The sequence below is a fragment of the Ruditapes philippinarum genome, unplaced genomic scaffold (assembly GCF_026571515.1).
Source record: "Ruditapes philippinarum isolate M1 unplaced genomic scaffold, ASM2657151v2 ctg134_1_1_1_1, whole genome shotgun sequence".
NCBI lineage: Eukaryota > Metazoa > Mollusca > Bivalvia > Venerida > Veneridae > Ruditapes > Ruditapes philippinarum.
Window position 1 is genome coordinate 716928 of NW_026852258.1, and position 22037 is coordinate 738964.

Genomic DNA, 22037 nt, shown 5'->3' on the forward strand with positions numbered 1-22037 from the left:
ATATAAAGACACAACAGTCTGTTGGGTCATTGACTCATAAATTTTACGTTTGCTATAATTGACTATAACTTTCTTATTTTCTTTATTCTTGGAACCAACAATCCAACTGACAAGACCTTCAAGAAGACCAAATTAAGAATGACCTTCACTCATTGGTGATCTTGAATGTCAAATTATTTAGTTTTACTTGATTTTGCTATAATTTGCTAAAACTTTGTTTTTATATATGAATTGTCATTAAACTTGAGCCCAACTACCTAGTAAGGACAATGACTGAAAAAAGAAAAAGCTCAATTTGACCGTGTCTCATAAATGACTTTGACTTTGAAATTCAAATGATTGTAATTTTACAGGTTTTTGGTTTAATTGGCTATAACATGGATTGTCCCCATACTTAGGCACAATGATCCTTGGGAGAAGCATTCAAAGAAGATTTTATTAAACTTGACATTGACCTTAATTTGACCTTGACCCTAAAGGTTAAAGAAGTGAGTCATAACTTTGTTATTCATTTATGAATTTCATACTTACAACAAAACTCAGATATGTTTGGTAATTCAAATATCACATTGACAGATAAATGACCTTGATCTCCAAGGTCAAATGTTCAATTTAGCTTTCTTATTTAATTACAGGTTTGATTTATACTTGGACTAAAGAAACCTTTTAACTTGTAAAGTAGCCTATATGTAGAATAATTTTATTATGACCTTGACCTATATTTGACTTATTTTCAAGGTTTGTATTGCAACATAACTTTACTTTTTACAGATTTCATTTATTTTTTGACAAAAGAACACATTTGACAAAACATACCTGTTGAATTATTCTGATATAACCTTAACCTTTAATTGACCTTAACCATCAAGATCAAGTTTTTGAACTTTGCTTTAAATTGTCATAACTTTGTTATTTATTTATGGATTTGATTCATATTTGGTCAAAAGAACTCTTATCACATAACTGGCATAATGATTAATTCAAATGTGACCATGACCTTTGAATGACCTTGAACAACAAGGTCAGATAAAAAAATTAGATTTATATTTTGTACAAGAAAGTAATGCTTTTTAGGAGTCAAATTCTTTACTAAAATATACTTCCTTTGATGTTTCATACTTAAAGAAATAAGAAAAGTCAAGAATGGCCCCCTCTAGGCAATGGCTCTTGTTATTATGGCTATTACTCTAACAACTGATTGTAATTCAGTGAGACTTCAAAGAGTGCTTAGTCACAAGTTAGAGGAGGTGCAAATCCTCATGGGCAGTAAATGGTTTCATTGCAGCTACTTTTGGCAGCAAATTGTTCCAGTGTAATTATTTGTCATTATTTGTATCAAGCTTAGACTCTTTGATGCCTTTTTCATAGGTCACTTTTTTGTCTGGACTTAGATCTCTGCAACCATTTCCAGAATGAATTGGAAAAAAGAAATTAAAAAATTGTGTAGTGTTTTCTATACACCAATCTTGTTGCTTAGACTGGCATAAACCAAACATCTAAGTATTTTATAAAGAAAATTATATATATGTAAACATGTTCTGAGATTATTTTTTCTTTTTCTGTTATAAGTTCTTTATTTGCCTGAAAAAAATGTTGTACAATGTAATGTTTCCATAGTCTTGTGCTCCATGCACTCTGTGTCTTTGAAGTGATGGAAGGAAATTAAAACTTCTAGGCAGAATTGATAACCTTATTGAGACAGGTTCAAACTTCCTTGGGACAAGGTTTAAATATTATGCATATGAATTTTCAAAATGTCATGTTCACTCTATATCTTTTGAACCAATTGCAGGAAATTAAAACTGTGTGGCAGAAAAGTCAATTCTAATAAGATAATATACCTGCAGAATCCAGGTTTTGTAGTCCTTTTATTGATAATGGCTGGGCAGAGTCAGGGTCAAAAATAGCCTAACATTAAGACATAGACTTAATATACGTGCAGAAAAATTGTCTTAGAAGTCTTTTTCTCAGAATCTAAATATTTGGCATGAAGCATTATAGCTTGTTGTCTCCTACAAATGAAGATCTATCATTCTTTGAAAGACTAAATAGGTTGTATATTCTTATGCTGAGGTTGCTTATGTATGAAAAAATACATAGAGGGGCACCTGAGGTCTTTCTTCAAACAAAGTCACCATAATTGATCTTAACATGGTTGGTTGGACCTCAGCTAACCTAACATTGAAAAGTTAGAATACCAAGATTGACTATATTCCTTCTATGTCAGAAAATTTCTAAAGGAAAAAGTATGGATGAATTTCAACATTCCCTATTTACGTCAAGCACATTATGCAAAAACGTTAGGAGTAATTTGTCAAACAAAAAAATTCTTATCCTGTAGCAGTTGCCAAGGTTAGCTAATATTTCCTGAATCAAGTTGTGAAGTTAGTTGGCACTTATTCTCATGATCTAAAAATTAGTGCTGTAATAATTATTGATGTGTTCTATATTAAACTTTAACACCTGCTCTCATCTCCTGCATGGAACTTAAACCTTAACTTGCTGATTTATGGTATGGGCAGGGCACTTATTGATTGGCAAATAGTCATGTATACATTAAATATATCTAGCAACTCTTCTTTAATTGCTGTAGAGTTTAAAGTCACAATGTCACTGTCTAGGTCATATGGAAGTCTTTTGAAGGAAGACCTCAGGTGCCCATTTGTACATTATTTCAGGCAATTATTAGCTAGCACATGAGTAGAATCACGGTGACCTTTCCTTTAAAGCTAGTTAGATAATCTTTCTCATATAATAATAGAATATTTAGTTTTGCTGGCAGGATTTGAACACATACCTGAGGGCTTTTTTTCAAAATTGAATTGGGAGACAACATGTCCTACCAATAATTTGTTATGTAACAATCAAACCAATTTTAAGAGATCACCTTTGTATTTCAGGCTGCTAGTATTTATGTCTCCCCCACCTCGGGGGGAGACATATTGTTTTTGCCCTGTCCGTCCGTCAGTCCGTCAGTCCGTCAGTCCGTCAGTCCGTCCATTCTTCGTTTCCGGACGATAACTAGAGTTCCTTTTGACCTACAGCCCTCAAACTTCATAGGATGATTGGTCTTATAGAGCTTATGATCCCTATTGTTTTTGGGGTCAGTAGGTCAAAGGTCAAGGTCACACTGACCGTTGGTCAATTTCTCGTTTCCGGATGATAACTAGAGTTCCTTTAGACCTACAGACCTAAAACTTCATAGGATGATTGGTCTTATTGAGCAGATGATCCTATTGTTTTTGGGTCAGTAGTTCAAAGGTCAAGGTCACAGTGACTGTTGGTCAATTTCTCGTTTCCGGATGATAACTAGAGTTCCTTTTGACCTACAGCCCTCAAACTTCATAGGATGATTGGTCTTATAGAGCAGATGATCCCTATTGTTTTTGGGGTCAGTAGGTCAAAGGTCAAGGTCACAGTGACCGTTGGTCAAATCTCGTTTCCGGATGATAACTAGAGTTCCTTTTGACCTACAACCCTCAAACTTCATAGGATGATTGGTCTTATTAATCAAATGATCCCTATTGTTTTAATGGTCAGTAGGTCAAAGGTCAAGGTCACAGCGACCGTTGGTTAATTTCTCCTTTCCGGATGATAACTAGAGTTCCTTTAGACCTACAACCCTCAAACTTCATAGGATGATTGGTCTTATTGAGCAGATGATCCCTCTTGTTTATGGGGTCAGTAGGTCAAAGGTTAAGGTCACAGTGACCATTGGTCATTTTCTCATTTCCGGATTTCTCCAGTTCCATTCCTGTTTCCATTCACAGTTATTCTCAGCAGTGGGGGAGACATGCGCTTTTTTACAAAAGCATCCTCTAGTTTCTCAGGTAAATACCTATGTAAAAAAAAGTGTTTTACCTGGAAGTGAAGTGACATTTGATGTACAAGAACTATTTTTAGCTCTTTCATACAACATTAAATTATTGGCATGTTTGTTGATGATACAGTTATTCAGATGATTGAAATTTTGTTTTTAAAAACAGAGCTATAAATATTTATCAAATGATTGGAAAGTTAATTGACATTAATTATACATATTGATTAACTGGAATAGACTTGAGAAGTTCACCTTCAACACACAGTACAGGTGAGTTTTATCAGATGATATAGACACAAGTTAGTAAGGAATATTATCTATATTGTCTCCAACGACTGGCTGCTCTACAACGATTACACTTCTAGAAAACATCAGCTAATGCTGCCACTCACAGATGCTGTTCTATCTAATGAAGCAGTGATACGTTTTTCTTCCTATATCATTCCTCACATTGATTGATTAATATGTGAAACCAATATGTTGCACTGATTGGAAATTCATTAACAGGAAAAATAGAAGGATAAAATAAGGAGAAAATTGGATAAAAAAAAATTATAGTGTTTTTTTTTTAACTTTCTGTGAAAGACTTGGACACAATTAGGATCCAGACAATTTTCTTTTTTACAATTCAGTGATTTTTGGAAATGTGATGGTTTTATAATTAACACCATTGTGATGTAATTTATTTAACTGTTTATATATGGTGCTGTTAGTCTTATTTGACAACAAAGCCAAGGTCATTTATATAAAAGTATAAGATGTTATTTTAAATTTTAAATTGGATAAAAAATCAGAGCTAGTGAATTTAGGGAGTTGGTATTGGAGTTTGATTATCTAAATATGGATCTAACATAATTTTCTCTGATTTAAAATTGCATATAAGGATTATAATTATAAAATTTTTTTTTTCTTCTTCTTGTTTTCTAATGTTATAAATAAAAACATAATGAAAACTCTCATTTTAATTGCATGCTCAGAAGTTCGTACATGATATTTTACTGTGACAAAATGGGGGATTTTTAAAAAAAAAAAATTCTAAATAATAATCAGGAAGGAAGGAGTGAAGTATTTTTGACCAATGTTTTGTATCATTGTATTAATTATATAATGCCCCTAGCTGAATTAGACACTCCTATTTGTTTAGAAATCATAGCAGCAGCAATTCTAGTCTTGTTCACATAATTGGTTATTTATATATTAGTTATTTAAGTAACAGTTTTCTTTGAGGTTTTTAATATTAACAAGATTTTCATTAAAAAAGGTAAATGCTATAATTAATTATACATGCAATTTCATTAAGTTTCCAATTTTGTTCACTTATGCAGTCAATAACAGCTAAATTTATTGTAATATTTGTCATTAGATTGTATGAATAATATTCTAACTCAATATTTCCATTAGTTCTGAATGTGTAAATCAGTGATAAATCTGTGCTTTACATGTGACATGTCAGGTGATGTTGTGTGATAAGGGCTAGCAGGCAATCATGATATGATGTTAATCTAGTTTAATGCCAGTCTTTTTAAAGTCTCAATAAAGATATAACCTTTAATAACTTGAATTAAGGAACTAAGTTTGAGACAATCATTTGCAGGAGCTGCTTTTGCCACTCTGTAGAACATATCATATTAGTCCTTTATTGAAAGACTTCACACTTTCTTTTTTATGGTTTTACATGTATCCATATATCGGAAAATGCCAAAGTTCAAATGGATTTAACAAAAAAAAAAACAAGCTTCAAATCTTAATATTTTATAGCAAGGCCAACATGCACATCCTTGCAGTGTCAATAAGCCAGTCGGGTAGCCCAATTTCTGTGTGAATTTTTTTCTTTGAAACATTAAATGGACTGTTCCAGTCACTGGTCAAAACCATTACACAATTAGTTCAGTAGGTTAATTGGTCAAACACTTTATCTTAACTACTCTGATAATTTATTCATAATTGAAATATTAAACATAACATTTATTATCTTGAAATTTGGTCTTTTGCAAGTGATTTGTTTTCAAAGAATTGAAACAGCCGCTGTGATTTTCCTGTTAATGATTAGAAAAAATAAAACATGACTTTCTTAAGCTATTCTTTAGCAGGGAGGGGTTCAGAAAAAACACTAATAATATTTAAATATTCATGATAATAGTGTTGTAAAATAAACAATGGTAATATTGACCTGGTTCTATAATCTGGCTCCAATCAACATCTTGTGGCAGGTATACCTGACAAATGCATAGATATTTCTGTAAATCATTATTTATTTATCAGCGATACAAGCAAAGTATTACTATGCTTGTAAATCGATGTGTGAAAATTTCATGTTACCTTGTCAATTAAAATACCTATAAATAGAACTAACAGACTGCAAGGCATTTTAAGATTTTGTACTGCAACAGTAAAAGTTTAAAAAAAAACACAAAAAAAACCCACTAATTTTCCTTCAATTTTTCAATTGTCTTGGAAGTCAGGTCCAAATCTTTTCAAAATGAAAAAAGAAAAAATTGAAAACAATTGAATTATCCAGTCTGAGTCAATTTGTCCTATTTTCAAGTTTCAGTTTTAACATTTTCAACAATAATAATTATTTTACGAAAAATTAGAAGGGTATAGTTCTGTTAGACGTGTATCAGAATGATACAATTTTGAATTTGGATTATAAAATTGCTACTTTAAACCTATATTTTATAACTTTTTCTTTTCTTTAATTATTATAGTAAAAGTGTTATGTATATTTTACACTACAAGTTTGCATGTATAATGATGTACTGAAGTGATAAGTACATGATGATAAAAGATTATTGTAAGATTTGGGGTGGTGGAGAATAACTTATTTCTATCATTATAAAACATTTCTGCACAATTTTGAATGAGTTTACCAGAAAGTTACAACAGAATTGGTACAGTTTATTATCAAAATGATGTCTTTCTAATGTTACAGTAGGGAATATGTTTTTGTCTAGATGACATTGCAGATTTTCCAGGAATAGGATAAATCAGGTCATGCATGGTATACATGACTATTCATAGAGATCTAGTATATAATTATATATATATTTGCATAATATTTTACAAAACCATTCATCATTTTTAGAGAAAATTTCAAAATAAACATTGACTCAATGTAGCGAACATTGTAGACAGTGATAAGATGGCACAGATGTGTTTAAACCTTAAGCTACAGTCTCAATGACATCCTGGCAGAGCCCCGGTAGACATCCGGGAACAACCGGGGTACATCCGTAACTCTGCTGGCAACGTCCTGGATGATCCTGGAACATCCGGCATTCGACCCCGGATGGAATAAAATATTTAATTTCACCAGGGTGGTCCGGGAAGTATGCTGCTTTGCCGGCTTCATCCTTAGCTCTACCAGGAACGATGGGGGTTACACCAGGGAAGCACCATAGCTCTGCTGGCACAAACCAGGGATGATCTGGGTATGATATAGCCGGTAGAGCTACGGTAGGGCCCGGTGAATGCTGGAAGAGCCCCGTCGAATGCCGGCAGAGCCCCGGAGGATGCAGGCAGAGCCATTGAGGAGCTACGGTTGATCCCGGTAGAGACCCGGCAAAGCCCAGTTCATTTCAAAAGAATCACGACAATTTGCGATGATTGGACTTGTTTGTTTTAAACCCTTCCCATTTCCCTTCTATCCAGTCTTGCATAAGGATTTTTCAGAAAATCATCATGAATTACTACTGTTCTGGAACAATAGATATTATATTTAATAAAAATTATATATCAATATAATCATTTTCGCGCGTTTTCAATCATCCGGGGTTCTATCAGGGCTCTGCCTAGATCGACCGGGGCTCTGTCTGGGTCAACCGGGGCTCTTCCGGCGTCATCTGGGAACAACCGGGGAAGCACCGGCATGAACCGTAACTTCACCTGGGCTCTGCCTTGATGATCTGGAGCGCATCCTGGGTGGTTAGTTGGGAATTACCGTAGTGCTGCAGGGGTTAGTGTGACCGCAACAATAATTTCACTCCAGAGCATCCTGTTAACTTACCAGGATGGTCCTGGGCTCTGCCGGGAGTAAGTGAGACCTGCAGCTTTACCATGCAAGATATCTTAAATTAATTAGTCCATCTTTCAATCTGGTTAGAACTGTTTGTGATTTTTACGTAAGTTTTCAAAATAAGTACTGACTAAATAATTTAAACAGTGCAGACCATGATTAGTGCGAACGTGCTGGATAATCAATGTCTGCATTGCTATGCATAGATAGTTTTGGCCCCGGCAAGGTGGCTACAAATTATTAGTTAAGCTGAAAAACTCTGGGAACATTAAACGATAGAAAACTTTATCCAAGATACTAAAATTCTGTTTTAAGTTTTCATCAATTGCAACAGAACAAACAAATTACAAGGGGGAGGTAATAAGTCAAATGTTCTTAAGATTATTGTCACAATCTTGTTGCTATGGTGTTGCTATCACATGATGATATGTTGTAGAAGCTATCAATAGAAATATAGATAATTATCTGGCATCAACTTCCTCCAATGTTAATCAAATTATGTCATATTGACTTCAACATGGACATTATGCTTGTAAAATAATTTTTTGTAAGAGCAAACAGCAAAATTTCTCTGTTTGAAGCCATATTTTATATCTGAGCAGCAAGTATCTTCTGACAGAGCAATTGAAAACTACTAATAATCAGTTAAAGAGACCTAAAGGACTTGTTTTCTTGTGATGTAACAGATATCACTGTAGCATGAAATGAATGTAAAATGCCATTAACAAATCTTAATAAATTTATGAAACATTGAATAAAATCACTGGTGTAATGATTTCTAGAGTTATGGCCCCTTTTTGCTGCTATGACTGTCTTGTAAAAAAGGTTTTAATGATGCTAATGATATTCTTAGAACTTTGGAAAAATTAGTAATAATTACTGGTGTTATATGATTGTTATTTTCTTTTTGTGTGTGTTTTATGGTGATTTTATTCTTGTTATTCTTATGTTTGATTAACAATAAACATCATTGGGGGTCAGCCTCAGACTAAAGTTCAATACTTTAGAGTCTAACATATTGCAGCTAGATTACAAACAATCAGTCACCAATTTCTACCTGTATGCTGGGAGGGAGGGGGACTTTCCTCTTGTGAAACTTGTTCTCGAAAAAAAGAAGAATCTGAATTATAGGATTTTAAGCAAGTCCTGTCACCAGATACAGTGACTCAAGAATGTCTGGGTAAAAAATGGATGCACTTAACGTCATCCAGTACAACACGAAAGAAATCATTTATAAAGTATATTCTGTCATTTCCAGAGAAATTTCTATTTCTTTCTCAAGTTAAGATATAATTCAGTGACAGGATATTACCTCTATATGTCTGGAACCTATTTATAATACTCGGAGTAATCAAAAGATGGAAATTAGCTTGAGATAGAAGAAGACAAGTATATATGTAACATCTATGTTAAATCAACTTTACTATAATAACATTAACTGTATTTTGTGCTTTGTTTTCTAAAGTCTTGGCAGCTTAATGCAATATTGATGGCAGAAATGTTCCAATTTTGCCAGCAAAATTGTTCGGAATTTCTTACTTAAATATGATTCAGAAAAACTATTACAGACAAAACGTTAAAGGACTGCATCTCTTTGACCTTTACTGTGGCATTGAATTATATCTATCTATGATACAATCATTAAAGGAAAATATTAACTTGCTTATACATTGTAAAATTAGTGGTATTTTTGACTGATTTTTGGGAATTAACAAGTAAAATTTTTAACTAGGTCTCCTTTAATCTAGTCATTAAATTGTTAAATTTCAGTGGGTTGAGTCTGTCGTAAATGATTCCTTGAGTTTTTATGCCCCCGCCATGTAATGGCCGGGGCATATAGTGTTACCCTGTTCCGTCCTTCCGTCCTTCCGTCATTCCGTCATTCCGTCCTTCCGTCATTCCGTCATTCTGTCATTCCGTCATCATCAGTTTCCGTTCATTATCTTAGTAACGGTTGCACACATTCAACTCAAATTTGATATGTCATGAGAAAATACAGGTCAAGTTCGAATTTGGTCATGGTTCAATGATTTTTGGCAGAGTTATGCCCCTTTTACTTTGAAAATAATATGAAATTTTCAGTTTCCGTTCATTATCTCCCCAACGGTACAACACATTCAACTCAAACTTAACATATGGATATGTCATGATACAATACAGGTCAAGTTCGAATTTGGTCATGGTTGGATGATTTTTGGCAGAGTTATGCCCCTTTTACTTTAAAATAATATGAAATTTTCAGTTTCCGTTCATTATCTCCCCAACGGTACAACACATTCAACTCAAACTTAACATATGGATATGTCATGATACAATACAGGTCAAGTTCGAATTTGGTCATGGTTGGATGATTTTTGGCAGAGTTATGCCCCTTTTACTTTGAAAATAATATGAAATTTTCAGTTTCCGTTCATTATCTCCCCAACGGTATAACACATTCAACTCAAATTTAACATATGGATATGTCATGAGAAAATACAGGTCAAGTTAGAATTTGGTCATGGTTGGATGATTTTTGGCAGAGTTATGCCCCTTTCACTTTGAAAATAATATGAAATTTTCAGTTTCCGTTCATTATCTCCCCAACGGTACAACACATTCAACTCAAACTTGACATATGGATATGTCAAAGGAATGCGCAGGTCAAGTTCAAATTTGGTCATGGTTCAATGATTTTTGGCAGAGTTATGCACCTTTCACTTTGAAAATAATATGAAATTTTCAGTTTCTGTTTATTATCTCCCCACCGGTACAACACATTCAACTTAAATTTGACATATGGATATGTCTTTGGAATGCCCAGGCCAAGTTTAAATTTGGTCATGGTTCAATGATTTTTGGCAGAGTAAAGCCCCTTTCACTTTGAAAATAATATGAAATTAACAGTTTCTGTTCATATCTACCCAACAGTGTTACATATTTAACTCAAACTTGACATATGGATATGTCAAAGGAATGGGCAGGTCAAGTTGGAATTTGGTCATGGTTCGATGATTTTTTGGCAGAGTTATGTCCCTTTCACTTTGAAAATAATATAGATACATCTTAGGAGTAAGCAGTTTAAGTTTGAATTTGGTCATGGTTCAATGATTTTGGACAAACTTATCTTTCTTGAATGTTGGAAAAATTTTGAACACTCAGTTTCAGCACTCATACTTTTGTGGAAATGTATGTAGCCACTATTTTGGCTACAAATATGAAATATGCTATTTTCAAAAGGTTAAGAATGAATAATTTCAGTGCCTTGAACATTGTATGGAAATGGTTTGTGTTAACATTGAAAAGTTTTAAGGGCTTTGAACTTAAAATGAAAAAAATTATTTCTGCAAACAAATTTGGAACTAAATATTATAACATCTGAAATTTTGGCTGCATGCGGGGGCATCCGTGGCATGATGACACATTTCTAGTTTTTTATATCTCTTTAGTAGAAATGCCAATGGATATTTTGTAAAATAGTTCATTTTGTACATGCATGAAAAAGGTCACATATTTTGTCTAAAAGCTATTGCACTCTTCTGTTACATTAAGTCCAATAAAAACAAACAGAAGTTAGCAGCACTTGATTGTAAGGGATTGGCTATAAGATGTGTAGTTAACTGTAAATACTGGTTTAGTGTAGCAAATTACGGAAGGAGAGGACCATATGTCTGTTGGGCTTGATTAAGTTCTAAGAGCCTCTGTTTATTGCTTAATTAGACCAAGAAACAATAAATCTAAGCTCAAAACAAGCAAATCAATGTATTTGTCCATGATGAGTGCTTTTATTTCTATGTAGACCTTGGTCCTAAACATCTGTTCATCTTACAGTCAGTCCTCACTGTGTGAATGTGTCAACAGTAGGTAAATCAGCTAAATTGTGCCCTTTTCAATCATGGGTAATTAGTGTTTGTGTGTCTCTTTTAAGCTGTCCATATGAGGTCATTTCTTAGAATCTGAAATTAATAACTTTATGTTATAAGCTTGATGGTGCAAATTTTGTTACAATAATTATAACAAAAAATGCTTCATGGCAAGTTAACATTGGCAACAGAGTGGTGGCCCTTTATTTGAATGAAATTTTGTCCCTTAGCAATTTTAGTTTAGATTGGCAACAGAGTGGTGGCCTTTTATTTTTATGAAATTTTGTCCCTTAGCAAGTTTACATTGGCTACAGAGTGGTGGCCCATTATTTCTATGAAATTTTGTCCCTTAGCAATTTAACATTGGCAACAGAGTGGTGGCCCATTATTTCTATGAAATTTTGTCCCTTAGCAATTTTAGTTTACATTGGCAACAGAGTGGTGGCCTTTTATTTTTATGAAATTTTGCCCCTTTGCAAGTTTACATTGGCAATAGTGGTGGCCCATTATTTCTATGAATTTTTGTCCCTTAGTAATTTTAGTTTACATTGGCAACAGAGTGGTGGCCTTTTATTTTTATGAAATTTTGTCCCTTAGCAATTTAACATTGGCAACAGAGTGGTGGCCCTTTATTTCTATGAAATTTTGTACCTTAGCAATTTTAGTTTACATTGGCAACAGAGTGGGGCCTTTTATTTTTATGAAATTTTGTCCCCTAGCAAGTTTACACTGGAAACAGAGTTGGGGCCCATTATTTCTATGAAATTGTCTTCCAGCAAGTAGACACTCTTCATCCAAGTAAGTTAACATTTACAACAGAGTGGTGGCCCCTAAATGTCTAAATTGTCTTCTGTTGTGGCCCCTCATATTTAAATATGATAAGTTCTTTATATAGAATATGCTTGGCAGCTTCATTATCTTAGTGTTTTGATATTGCTTTTTATAGAATAAACGATGAGCATTTCCAAAAGAAATTTCATTGGATGGTACAAGTTAATTGATTCATCACATGATATAACTTGAATCTTTTTTCTTTTTTACCAAAGTGCATGTAAAGTGTGTGACTGAATGCATTAATGTTTTCACTTGTATCTATTTTACTCTGACAAACTAGATTATATATGGTAAGATTATTAATCACCTCACGTTTAAGGGTCTAGTTTTAATCAGAACAGTTCCTTAAACTTAATTATGAGGGACTATTTCAGTTAGATCAGCCCAAATACTCTTCAAATTAAAGAAATTATTTATAAATAAGACATCCTCTGAAACAAATTGACAGACTGGTAATCTTGTAAAGATGCTGTTAATTATATAGATGTGTTAGACTGTATTACTTCATTGTCGACAGTTGTTCACTCTATGTCTGTGTTCCGAAGCTATTTTTACCATAGCGACAATTTCTTCAACAATGTAATTATGCTGGTAAGGGACAATTCGTTGTACGAGTGTTTTTATTCATTTAATTCAGTTTATTTTGCCCTGGTAGAAACAGATAATAACATTAGCAAAAGAGAATTGGTACACATCATTTAATTTTGGTATGTAATTATTTATGACACTAGTTTGCCGGAAATTTCCATTATTTCCTAGCAAGGTTGCTCAACAGTGGCACAGATGTAATTATTATATACAATGCTAGTTGATTGTTTTAAATTAGGAGTAATGTTTAGTAAAGAAATGTTTGTACCCCCAGAGTGGCATGTATCTACAGTATGTCTCTATATAATGCCAGAATGTTACATATTTACCATGTCTGTGTAACTGTGTTGACATTTAATATGGGAAATCTGGAAGAATATTACAGTATATGTGCAACATATAAGTTTTTCAAAAATAATTCTCCATTGCTTGAAAGTAATTGTCTTACACTTGTTACAGCTATGATTATGCCTGGTCCAATCTTAAGAGTTAGTAAAGCTTGAATGGTTAACAATTTTTGACTTGGTAGTTACCAAATGGATGATTGTAATTCTGAAACACAAAGCAATCTGGGCAAGACCTTAAAGCTGTATAAATTCTGAGGAAACAGGGCTTAGAAAACTTGATTGTCTGTGAGCTTTTAACATGACGCATTTTCAATGCTCAAAAAGTGATTTTCTTTGGAATATTTTGCTACTGCAGCAGACAGTAAAAAATTGAGTATTCTATGTTAGTTACAAGAAAAAACGATTCATGTCTACAAGAGAACTAATACATGGTAAAGTCTCAATTGATTATACAATAAGTTTTTGATAGGACAAGAATACTTGTTAAGCTTTCCTGTCAGGCTTTTTCTGGCTTCTTCACAAATATATTTTGCTGTAATTTCCCGCAGTTTTCCTATTTACTATGTCTTCCTTTCCGCATGTTTGGGCATAACATGTTTTCCTCCTATTGCCATACAAAACATTCTGATGTGGGATTTTTTTTCTCATGCCATATTTGACATAATATATTCATAGAATAGAATATTCAAAGATGTGATTTTTATTTTAACTGATTGATGGATAGGGGAAATCTATGATTTGTGTAACTATAGTGACATCATTGTAATACAGAATTTTTTTTTTTAGAAACTATGGGTTTGATTATGTGAGAAATTGTGATTTAAAAACTGATTGGGTTTAGGTTTTGTGATATTTTTTGGAATTGGAGGTTAAATATGATTTTACATCCCAGCAAAACCATATACAAGTATTGTTACCAAATTGCAAGGTGCTTTTTTACATTATTTTATCTTATGGAATATTGGATTATATATATAAACTTGTACAAATTTACATTTTGTTTGATTTAGTTGTTCTTGGTTAAATTGAAATATTATTGATAATCTGACAATTATAATGTATTTTGCTTTAAAATTTAATTTTGTAATTTAATTTAATTAATTTCACATAATATTGATGCAAATTGTACAAGAGGACAACAGAATCTGGTATTTTATATAAAGTCTTTATATTTTACATTTACATGCGATATTTCTCTTAAAGATCTAATCTATTTTAAATGACATTTTTTAATAACATTAATTTTTGATATCTTCACATGATACATGTATTATGATACGGATTCTATATTGATGTCTTTAAAATACAATATTTTCCATAAAGTCTGACATTTTACTTAATATCTGATGTAATAATGTACTTGATTTAACTCTGGCGTAGATTTATGTTGTATATATTATAGTTATATGGTATGAGTCCTGTTTTATAATGTACTGAAGGTCAGCAATCAGTGCACTGACCATGATAACCCGCCAGTGATCATTCTGTGCCGTCTGATCGTTGTCTGCACTGTTTGCTTAGAATAAGGCTTCATTCAGTAACTATTTCGAAATTTCCTAATGAACTTTCCCAGATTGATAGATGGACAAGTCCATTTAAGTTATTTAGTATGGTAAGTTTAAGCATTGAAAACATTCATATTTCTTAAGTTCTTCTATTTTGTTGTTTGATTTTTTTTTGACTTATTGAAATACAACTTGTATAGATCCACATTTACAAGATGATTTACAGTAATAAAATCATTGTTTGTTGATACTTTGACATTTAGTATGTTGCTACATAGAACTAGATTTGCCAACATGAAGGGAGATAATTTGGTTTTGATGTTGGAAGTAGTAAATATATGAAGGAACTTGTAAAATATAGAATTCTGTTTTGAAAAAAATAACAAATGGAAGATCGACATGTCAGCACGAATATGTGACCTACAAAATGGAGGAAAACGAAGATTTTTATGTAAAGGTTGCCAATGGCAACAATGAAAATTCTGTTGTTCCAAGAGTTATGTCCCATTGTAATGGTCGCAATGGAATATCAGTGAGATCTAATCAGGAATTACGGCAGGTCATATCAATGGAAGAGGTTACCTGTAAATTAAAAGGGATCAAGGTGAGTCTTGTACTTTTGATGATGATGATAATTGTAACACTTTATTTAAGTGTATGCTTAAAAGCTTGCAGTAAAGATTTCAACAAAATGCGTCTAGAATTTCATTGACATACCAGTACCTATGATTACAAACATGATTATTGTCTTTTTGAGGAGTACTTCAGCTGTTTTTACCTGATGTTTCGTGTTTCAAGTTTGACTTGTTTATCAGGTTTATTTACTTGCATAATATTTCATGCCTGTCTTAGGATCATAAATATAACAAAATAATTTTAGCATAGATATTAAGGACTTACACCCCTATGGGAACTTGGAAAATTCCCGATTCTTTTTCATCTGCAATTTCTGAAGGTATAAATCTAATTATGTTTTCACCATGTCATCTGGGTCATAGAAAACAACCTGTAACTCTGACATGAATTTGTACTGAATTGTTCCCCTTTGTGAGAAAATCCTACATTGCTCTTATTATACAGACTGTTGAAAACACTCAGTCTATATGATAGACCTGTATTGTTTGTGCATAACATAATTAACATGCAGTTTCAAAGGATGGCTTTTTCAGTTATGAAATAGCTATTGAATACTATTTGGAAAAAAATTTGTGAGACGTGTAAATGTTTTCCTGTCTTGGTATTGTATAACAATAATCTAGCCTCTATTTATATTGACATAATGATTGTTTGAATGTCTATGGAATATTGTGTGAACATTGTCATTAAAATTTAATCATCTGATGTTACATGGTCAAGTATAAGGGATGGTCAGGATATTGATTGTTTCAAGTATAATACCACACTACTTTACATTTTAGTTATTGAAATGTAAATTTTTAGAGAATTCATTTTTGTCTCAACTGTTACTTTCATTGGTTGGTTTCTTTTGGATTATGCTTCAGATTTACAATGTCCATTTGCTTAACAATATACGGTAGTTTACAAATAACGGAATAAAATTTTAAAAATACAAAAAAATAAATATTTTTTGCGTTGTATAAAAAATACTAAAAAAACATTTCTGTGGTATTTTTCAACAAAGCCAGAATATATTTAAAATATTTGTAGCTAATATTGCCTAGCACAGAGCTAATCAGGAGGCTTTAATCTGTGTAACATAGCCCCTAAAGAAATCCGGTTCCTTTAGGTAGATCCTAATAATTATATCATGCAGTACTTTAGTACTTTGAATCTTATATGACACCTGATACTCATTCTCTGATGCTGTTACAATTATGCTTATAGTATATAATACTCATCCAATCTCAGTGGTTGAAGTGTAACTCACAATTAAAACAGATTCACAGAATCTTGATGCCAGGAACTTAATAGACAGATTTAAAGTAATACATGAATCACTTGGTCAGAAATGGATTCCTGGGTCATTGTAGAGAGGGATTTATCATATATCACCATAAAATTACACTTTCATGTTTGCAGTCCACAATTTATAACAGGTTAGCAAGCTATTTATATGCAAATAAGATCTTGTCAGTTCCAGGCTCTTTTAGGACATGATATAGTGTATCACAGACATTTTGAATAAGGAAAATATTCCATAGAGAATAATACTCAATCATAAAATTTTAACAAATTATAGGACTGCAGACTGCTGCTGTAATATATTGGTACAAAAATAAGGGTTATTATATATTATAAGTAAAAAATAGAGGGTGAAGTAAAGGGGCAGCCAGTCTGCGACAAGTTGTTGCTTCATTCTAGATGCAATTGTTTTAGATTGTCTGTTTCAAAGAAAAGGTCCAGCTATAATGTGATGGCTTAAGTATTAGTTGCATCATCCTTGTTGTGACATCATTTATTGTGGCTCATTATTAAAACATTTTAAAAAGTTATCAACATGAAAAAAACTTAGAATACTTGCTTATCATGACAATTTGTATGTGCTAAACAAGGGGCATTATTGTGAAAGCCATATTTTTGGAGTTATGACTCTTTTTAACTTTGAATTTTTGGCATAATTGGTTATTGTAGGAATGCCTAACTAGAAGAGCTTTCACAATAGCATACAGTGCTCATGTTTGGCTTCGTATTTTGCATTTTTAACTCTCATCATGTGAGTTTGTTGGTGTTAAATTCAAACATCATGCTTTTAATCATAATAAACTGATTGTGATGTAATAGAAACTGCAATTATTATAGATTAAATGAATTAATCAAAGTCTCACCTGATTGTGCTTAATAAAATGTATACTTTTGACCTTTATAGTGACTTTTTATAAATAGAATACATGTAGTTTTATTCTTGGAAATTACGCATTGATGTTTATTAGTTTATGTAAAAGCCAAGCTGCATTTGAATCATGATAGATTAAATTTTATATTTTTAACCTGACCGCAGAAGTAATAAAACTTTTTACAGACAGAAGAAAATAACTTGTGTGTTTCTATTTAAGGACAATTTGAAAGTTGCTATTGAATGGAAATTGTATTTCCTTGTTTTTAACCTTTACAATGTTTGCTTCAGATAGATCATACACTCCTTATATAGTTCTAGATAACCTTCAGCAGGAGCTACCGTATATTGTTTCTTTTATTCTATCATACAAGTGTCACCTTTAGAAAGCAACCTTTTAAATGCTTAATCAAGATTTTTACGAGTCAAAATAACGTTTAGTCAAGATAGTGACTCACTTCAACTTCAGCTCGTCAAGTTAATGATTGGTCAAGATAATAACTGCTGGTCAAGATAATGACTTGTCAAGATAGTGACTGGTCAAAATAATTACTGATCATGATGACTCAGTCAAGGTAATGACTGGTCATGTTAGTGACTGGTCAAGATTGTGACTGTGTGACAAGGTAATGACTATAAAGTCTTAAATAATATAAATCTCATTATAGTGCAAATCTCTACATAGTGTTACAAATCTTTACAAATCTTTATTGCTACATAAATCTGATATTAATCTCTATAAAGTGATACAAATCTTTGTAAAGTGATACAAATCTATGCAAATGTCAATCTAATATAAACCTATATATAGTTATACAAATCTGTGTAGAGTAATACAACTTTCTTTATAGTGATATAAATATCTGTAGAGTAATACAACTTTCTTTATAGTGATATAAATATCTGTAGAGTAATACAACTTTCTTTATAGTGATACAAATATCTGTATATAGCAATACAAGTCTCTACATAGTGATACAAATCTCTATGTAGTGATGCAATTCTCTATAATTTTATAGTATAGTAATGCAAATTTCTATATCGTTATACAAATCTGATACTTAGGGTAAATAGAAATAAAATGGCATTTAACATTGTTAAAAAGATAACAATTACAACAATCTTTACTTATATTTGTGTTCTCTGTTTGTGTATTTTCAGAAAGAGACGGTTGGACAAGAAGTTTTGGATAAAGTATGCGACTCTTTGAATCTTGTGGAAAAGGATTACTTTGGTCTCAGATTTGTCGATGCTGAAAAACAAAGGGTAAGTGAATTTCTGTAAATATTCTACTTTATATTGTTATAAGTAATTATTAGTGTTCCGGAAGTATTTACTTTAATTATTGCCATTGTAAGAACAGTTTTAGAACCAAAGGGTAAGGAATTTTCCATCTATTTGTTGATTTTAAAAACAAAGGGTACCAACTAATTTCTATTCTCCAAAAATGTTTGCATTTTGGCAATGATAAAACAAAGGGTATCTTACTTATTTTGTAGTTGCCTGACTACTTTGTATTTTATATTTGAAATGTATAAAGTATTTTCTTGAAAACATTGAGTATATGAGTGTTTGACTTTTAAAATTGAACGTTCTATATGATTTATTGAATTCTTGACAAATTTTTACTGATTAAATTTGCTTTTGTCATTTACAGTTTCTTTCACTTTTTACAAATGGGTAAACATCTTTGAAATTGTTGAATAAGAAAATGCTTTTGTAAGATTCAGCTGAAAAATTAATGATAAAATAAGAGAAGAAAGAAAGACAGAAAAAGATAAATTGGACAATGTGTAGCAGTACAAAGAAAAGAAAGCTTAACAAGATACAAGATTTATAAAGAAAGGAATAATACAAATTCAAAGAACTGCTTTTAAGTTTAGGGAAAGTGAACATGGAATTGGTTTTTAGGAGAAAAATGGATGATAGAGAAGGAAGCTTAAATTACTGAAAAAATGATTTCAAGCGTAATTTACCAAAAAATGATTGTGGACAATCTGAATTATACAGAAATAGTTATAACACTAGTTAATTGAATAGTATATCCATATAATACAGACAAACTGATAATATGAAATTAGGCAAAGCCTATGAACGGGGAAGTCGCTAAAAATTCCTTTCTTTTTTTCCGTTTTAAAAGTGTCATTCGGTATTTCATGCACCACTTCCGTTTTCACTCGGAACACTCGATGTTTATTATTTATCCGAAAAGTTGAGATTTGTTCCGTTATCAGAATACACCGTCTTTTATCATTGAGTTACATTGTAAATGGCGGCGCCTAACTAGAACTGACACTGAAAGTTTGATTGATAGGTATAGAATTCTATATACATATTTTTTTTTTTTTATTTGATTTTCTTTTAAATATACACATATAGTCTATAGCCGGGCAAGCCAAAGCCTTTGACTTCCCCGTATTAGAAAGGTCCACTGTAAGTTGGCATGAAAATAAACTTATTGTTTAACTGATTTATGAAGAATTTGACTTAAAAAAAAAGAATAATAAATGTTACGCTTGATAGTAAAAAAAAAAGAAAAAAGGACATGAATATTCTATAAAGAAGAAAAATGCTATTTTTTTTTCTAGGCATGTACATTTAGATACTTTATAAGGCATTGATTTTAGAGTTATGATACGAAGATAGTTTTCTATCCTAGATCAATGTTTTTTTATTTCCTCACTGCACGATATTTGGCCATTTTTGCTGATTATTAACCTTTGGGGGGAAATGCCAGTACATCAGAGGTGTTTGTATTGGTTAATATCCTGGGACCTTTGGCTCCTAGCTGCCCTATACATAGTTCTTACTTATTTATAGATAGTTTAATGGTGCTATATATGGAATATTAGGCTTGTTTTATTTGTTGGGTTGAAGGGATGTTACAAAGTTCGTCCATAGTTATGAAGGAACATATCAATTACATATTTAGCTTCCAGACAAAGTTGATATAAACAGTGTTTTACAGAATTGTTTAGGGCTTCTATTATACATACAGCCTTAAAAGGGAAAGAAATAGAATTGCTTTAATTACCTGAGAAAAATATCGCATATTAACATATATGGAGCTTTTAGAAAAAGCTTAATGGGCAAATGATTAGATCTTGCAGATTAGAAATTGGAGAATGCATGTTGGCACCATTTTAACATTTGCTTTAAAATCAAGTTAAGAAAATGATTGCTTATGCATAATAATGAAACCAGTTGCTTTACCTTTGTCATATATGTGCTTGTAGTTTTCCCCTTCCACCAGGAATTAAGTTTTGGTGGTCTTTTGCACAACAATCTAAACTCAGTATGCTAATGACATAATTGGCTGTCAGATTTGAAAATAGAACTGGGCTTTATACAAGACGTCCTACTCAAATTAAACCAAATTTTGATTACAAATAATAGGAATTGTCTTAGGATGATGCTTACAAAAAAGATAAAATCATTACAGTTGCTGAAGTGCAAGCTAATATTAAAGAAATAAGACTTAAATGATATCTCCTTCTCTACCACTTGGCAGATTAGGTAGAAACTTAATAGTAATGACCTATCCATGCAAACCATTATCCTTAGATGAGCAATTAAGGGCCATCTTGGCACTCTTGTTAGCAAGGAGTAAAGATTTGATTTTCAAAATATCTAAGTCTTGTACTATGTGAAGTGCTATATGCTTCCAGTAACGTTCATGTGATATATCGAATATTTAGAATATATATGGAATGTTACAAACTATACTTCACCATAGTCTCTTAGTAATTATTGTCAATTATTTAAATGCTGCACTAATATTAAATGATTGCTTCTATGCCTGCAGGTTAAATGATAATTGAAACAATGTAGAAATTCTACTTCACATTATGTACAATTGTATAGTTATTACGAAATATTTTGTTGTCTTTCAGCACTGGCTAGACCCAACAAAGACTGTATACAAACAGTTAAAAGGTAACCTTTTTTTTGCTTATTTCTATGAATTTTCTTTGTTTCTTGTATACATATTAATATATTAGATTTTAAGTAACACAGACAATGTTAAAAGTCATTTGGCAGTTTCCCCGGCTGAGCTTTCTTGTTGGAGGAAGACCTCCGGTGCCCCTTGTGCAAAATTGCATGCACAAACAAGCAACCAACACTCAGTAAGCTTGAACTTGAATGATCTTAATTTGACACAAGTTTCCTTTAGTCCCTTGTAAGGTTAAAATTTCATTGGATATCAGTAAATTCAAGTTTAACCTTTGATATACTTTAACTTGTTCACAATTTACCTTGCTGAATTAATAGTAATTGACTTCTATTTACAG

At 32.0% G+C, this 22037-nt stretch overlaps 1 protein-coding gene across 1 annotated transcript in view; it reads left to right on the forward strand.

Annotated features, from left to right (window-relative positions):
* LOC132754509 (FERM domain-containing protein 5-like) overlaps positions 1 to 22037 on the forward strand; it is a 106311-nt gene that overhangs the window by 35626 nt on the left and 48648 nt on the right. Inside the window, exons 2-3 of the mRNA XM_060745152.1 lie at positions 18907 to 19011; positions 21639 to 21681. Coding sequence (XP_060601135.1) covers positions 18907 to 19011; positions 21639 to 21681 — 148 coding nt within the window. The remainder of the gene's footprint in view (positions 1 to 18906; positions 19012 to 21638; positions 21682 to 22037) is intronic.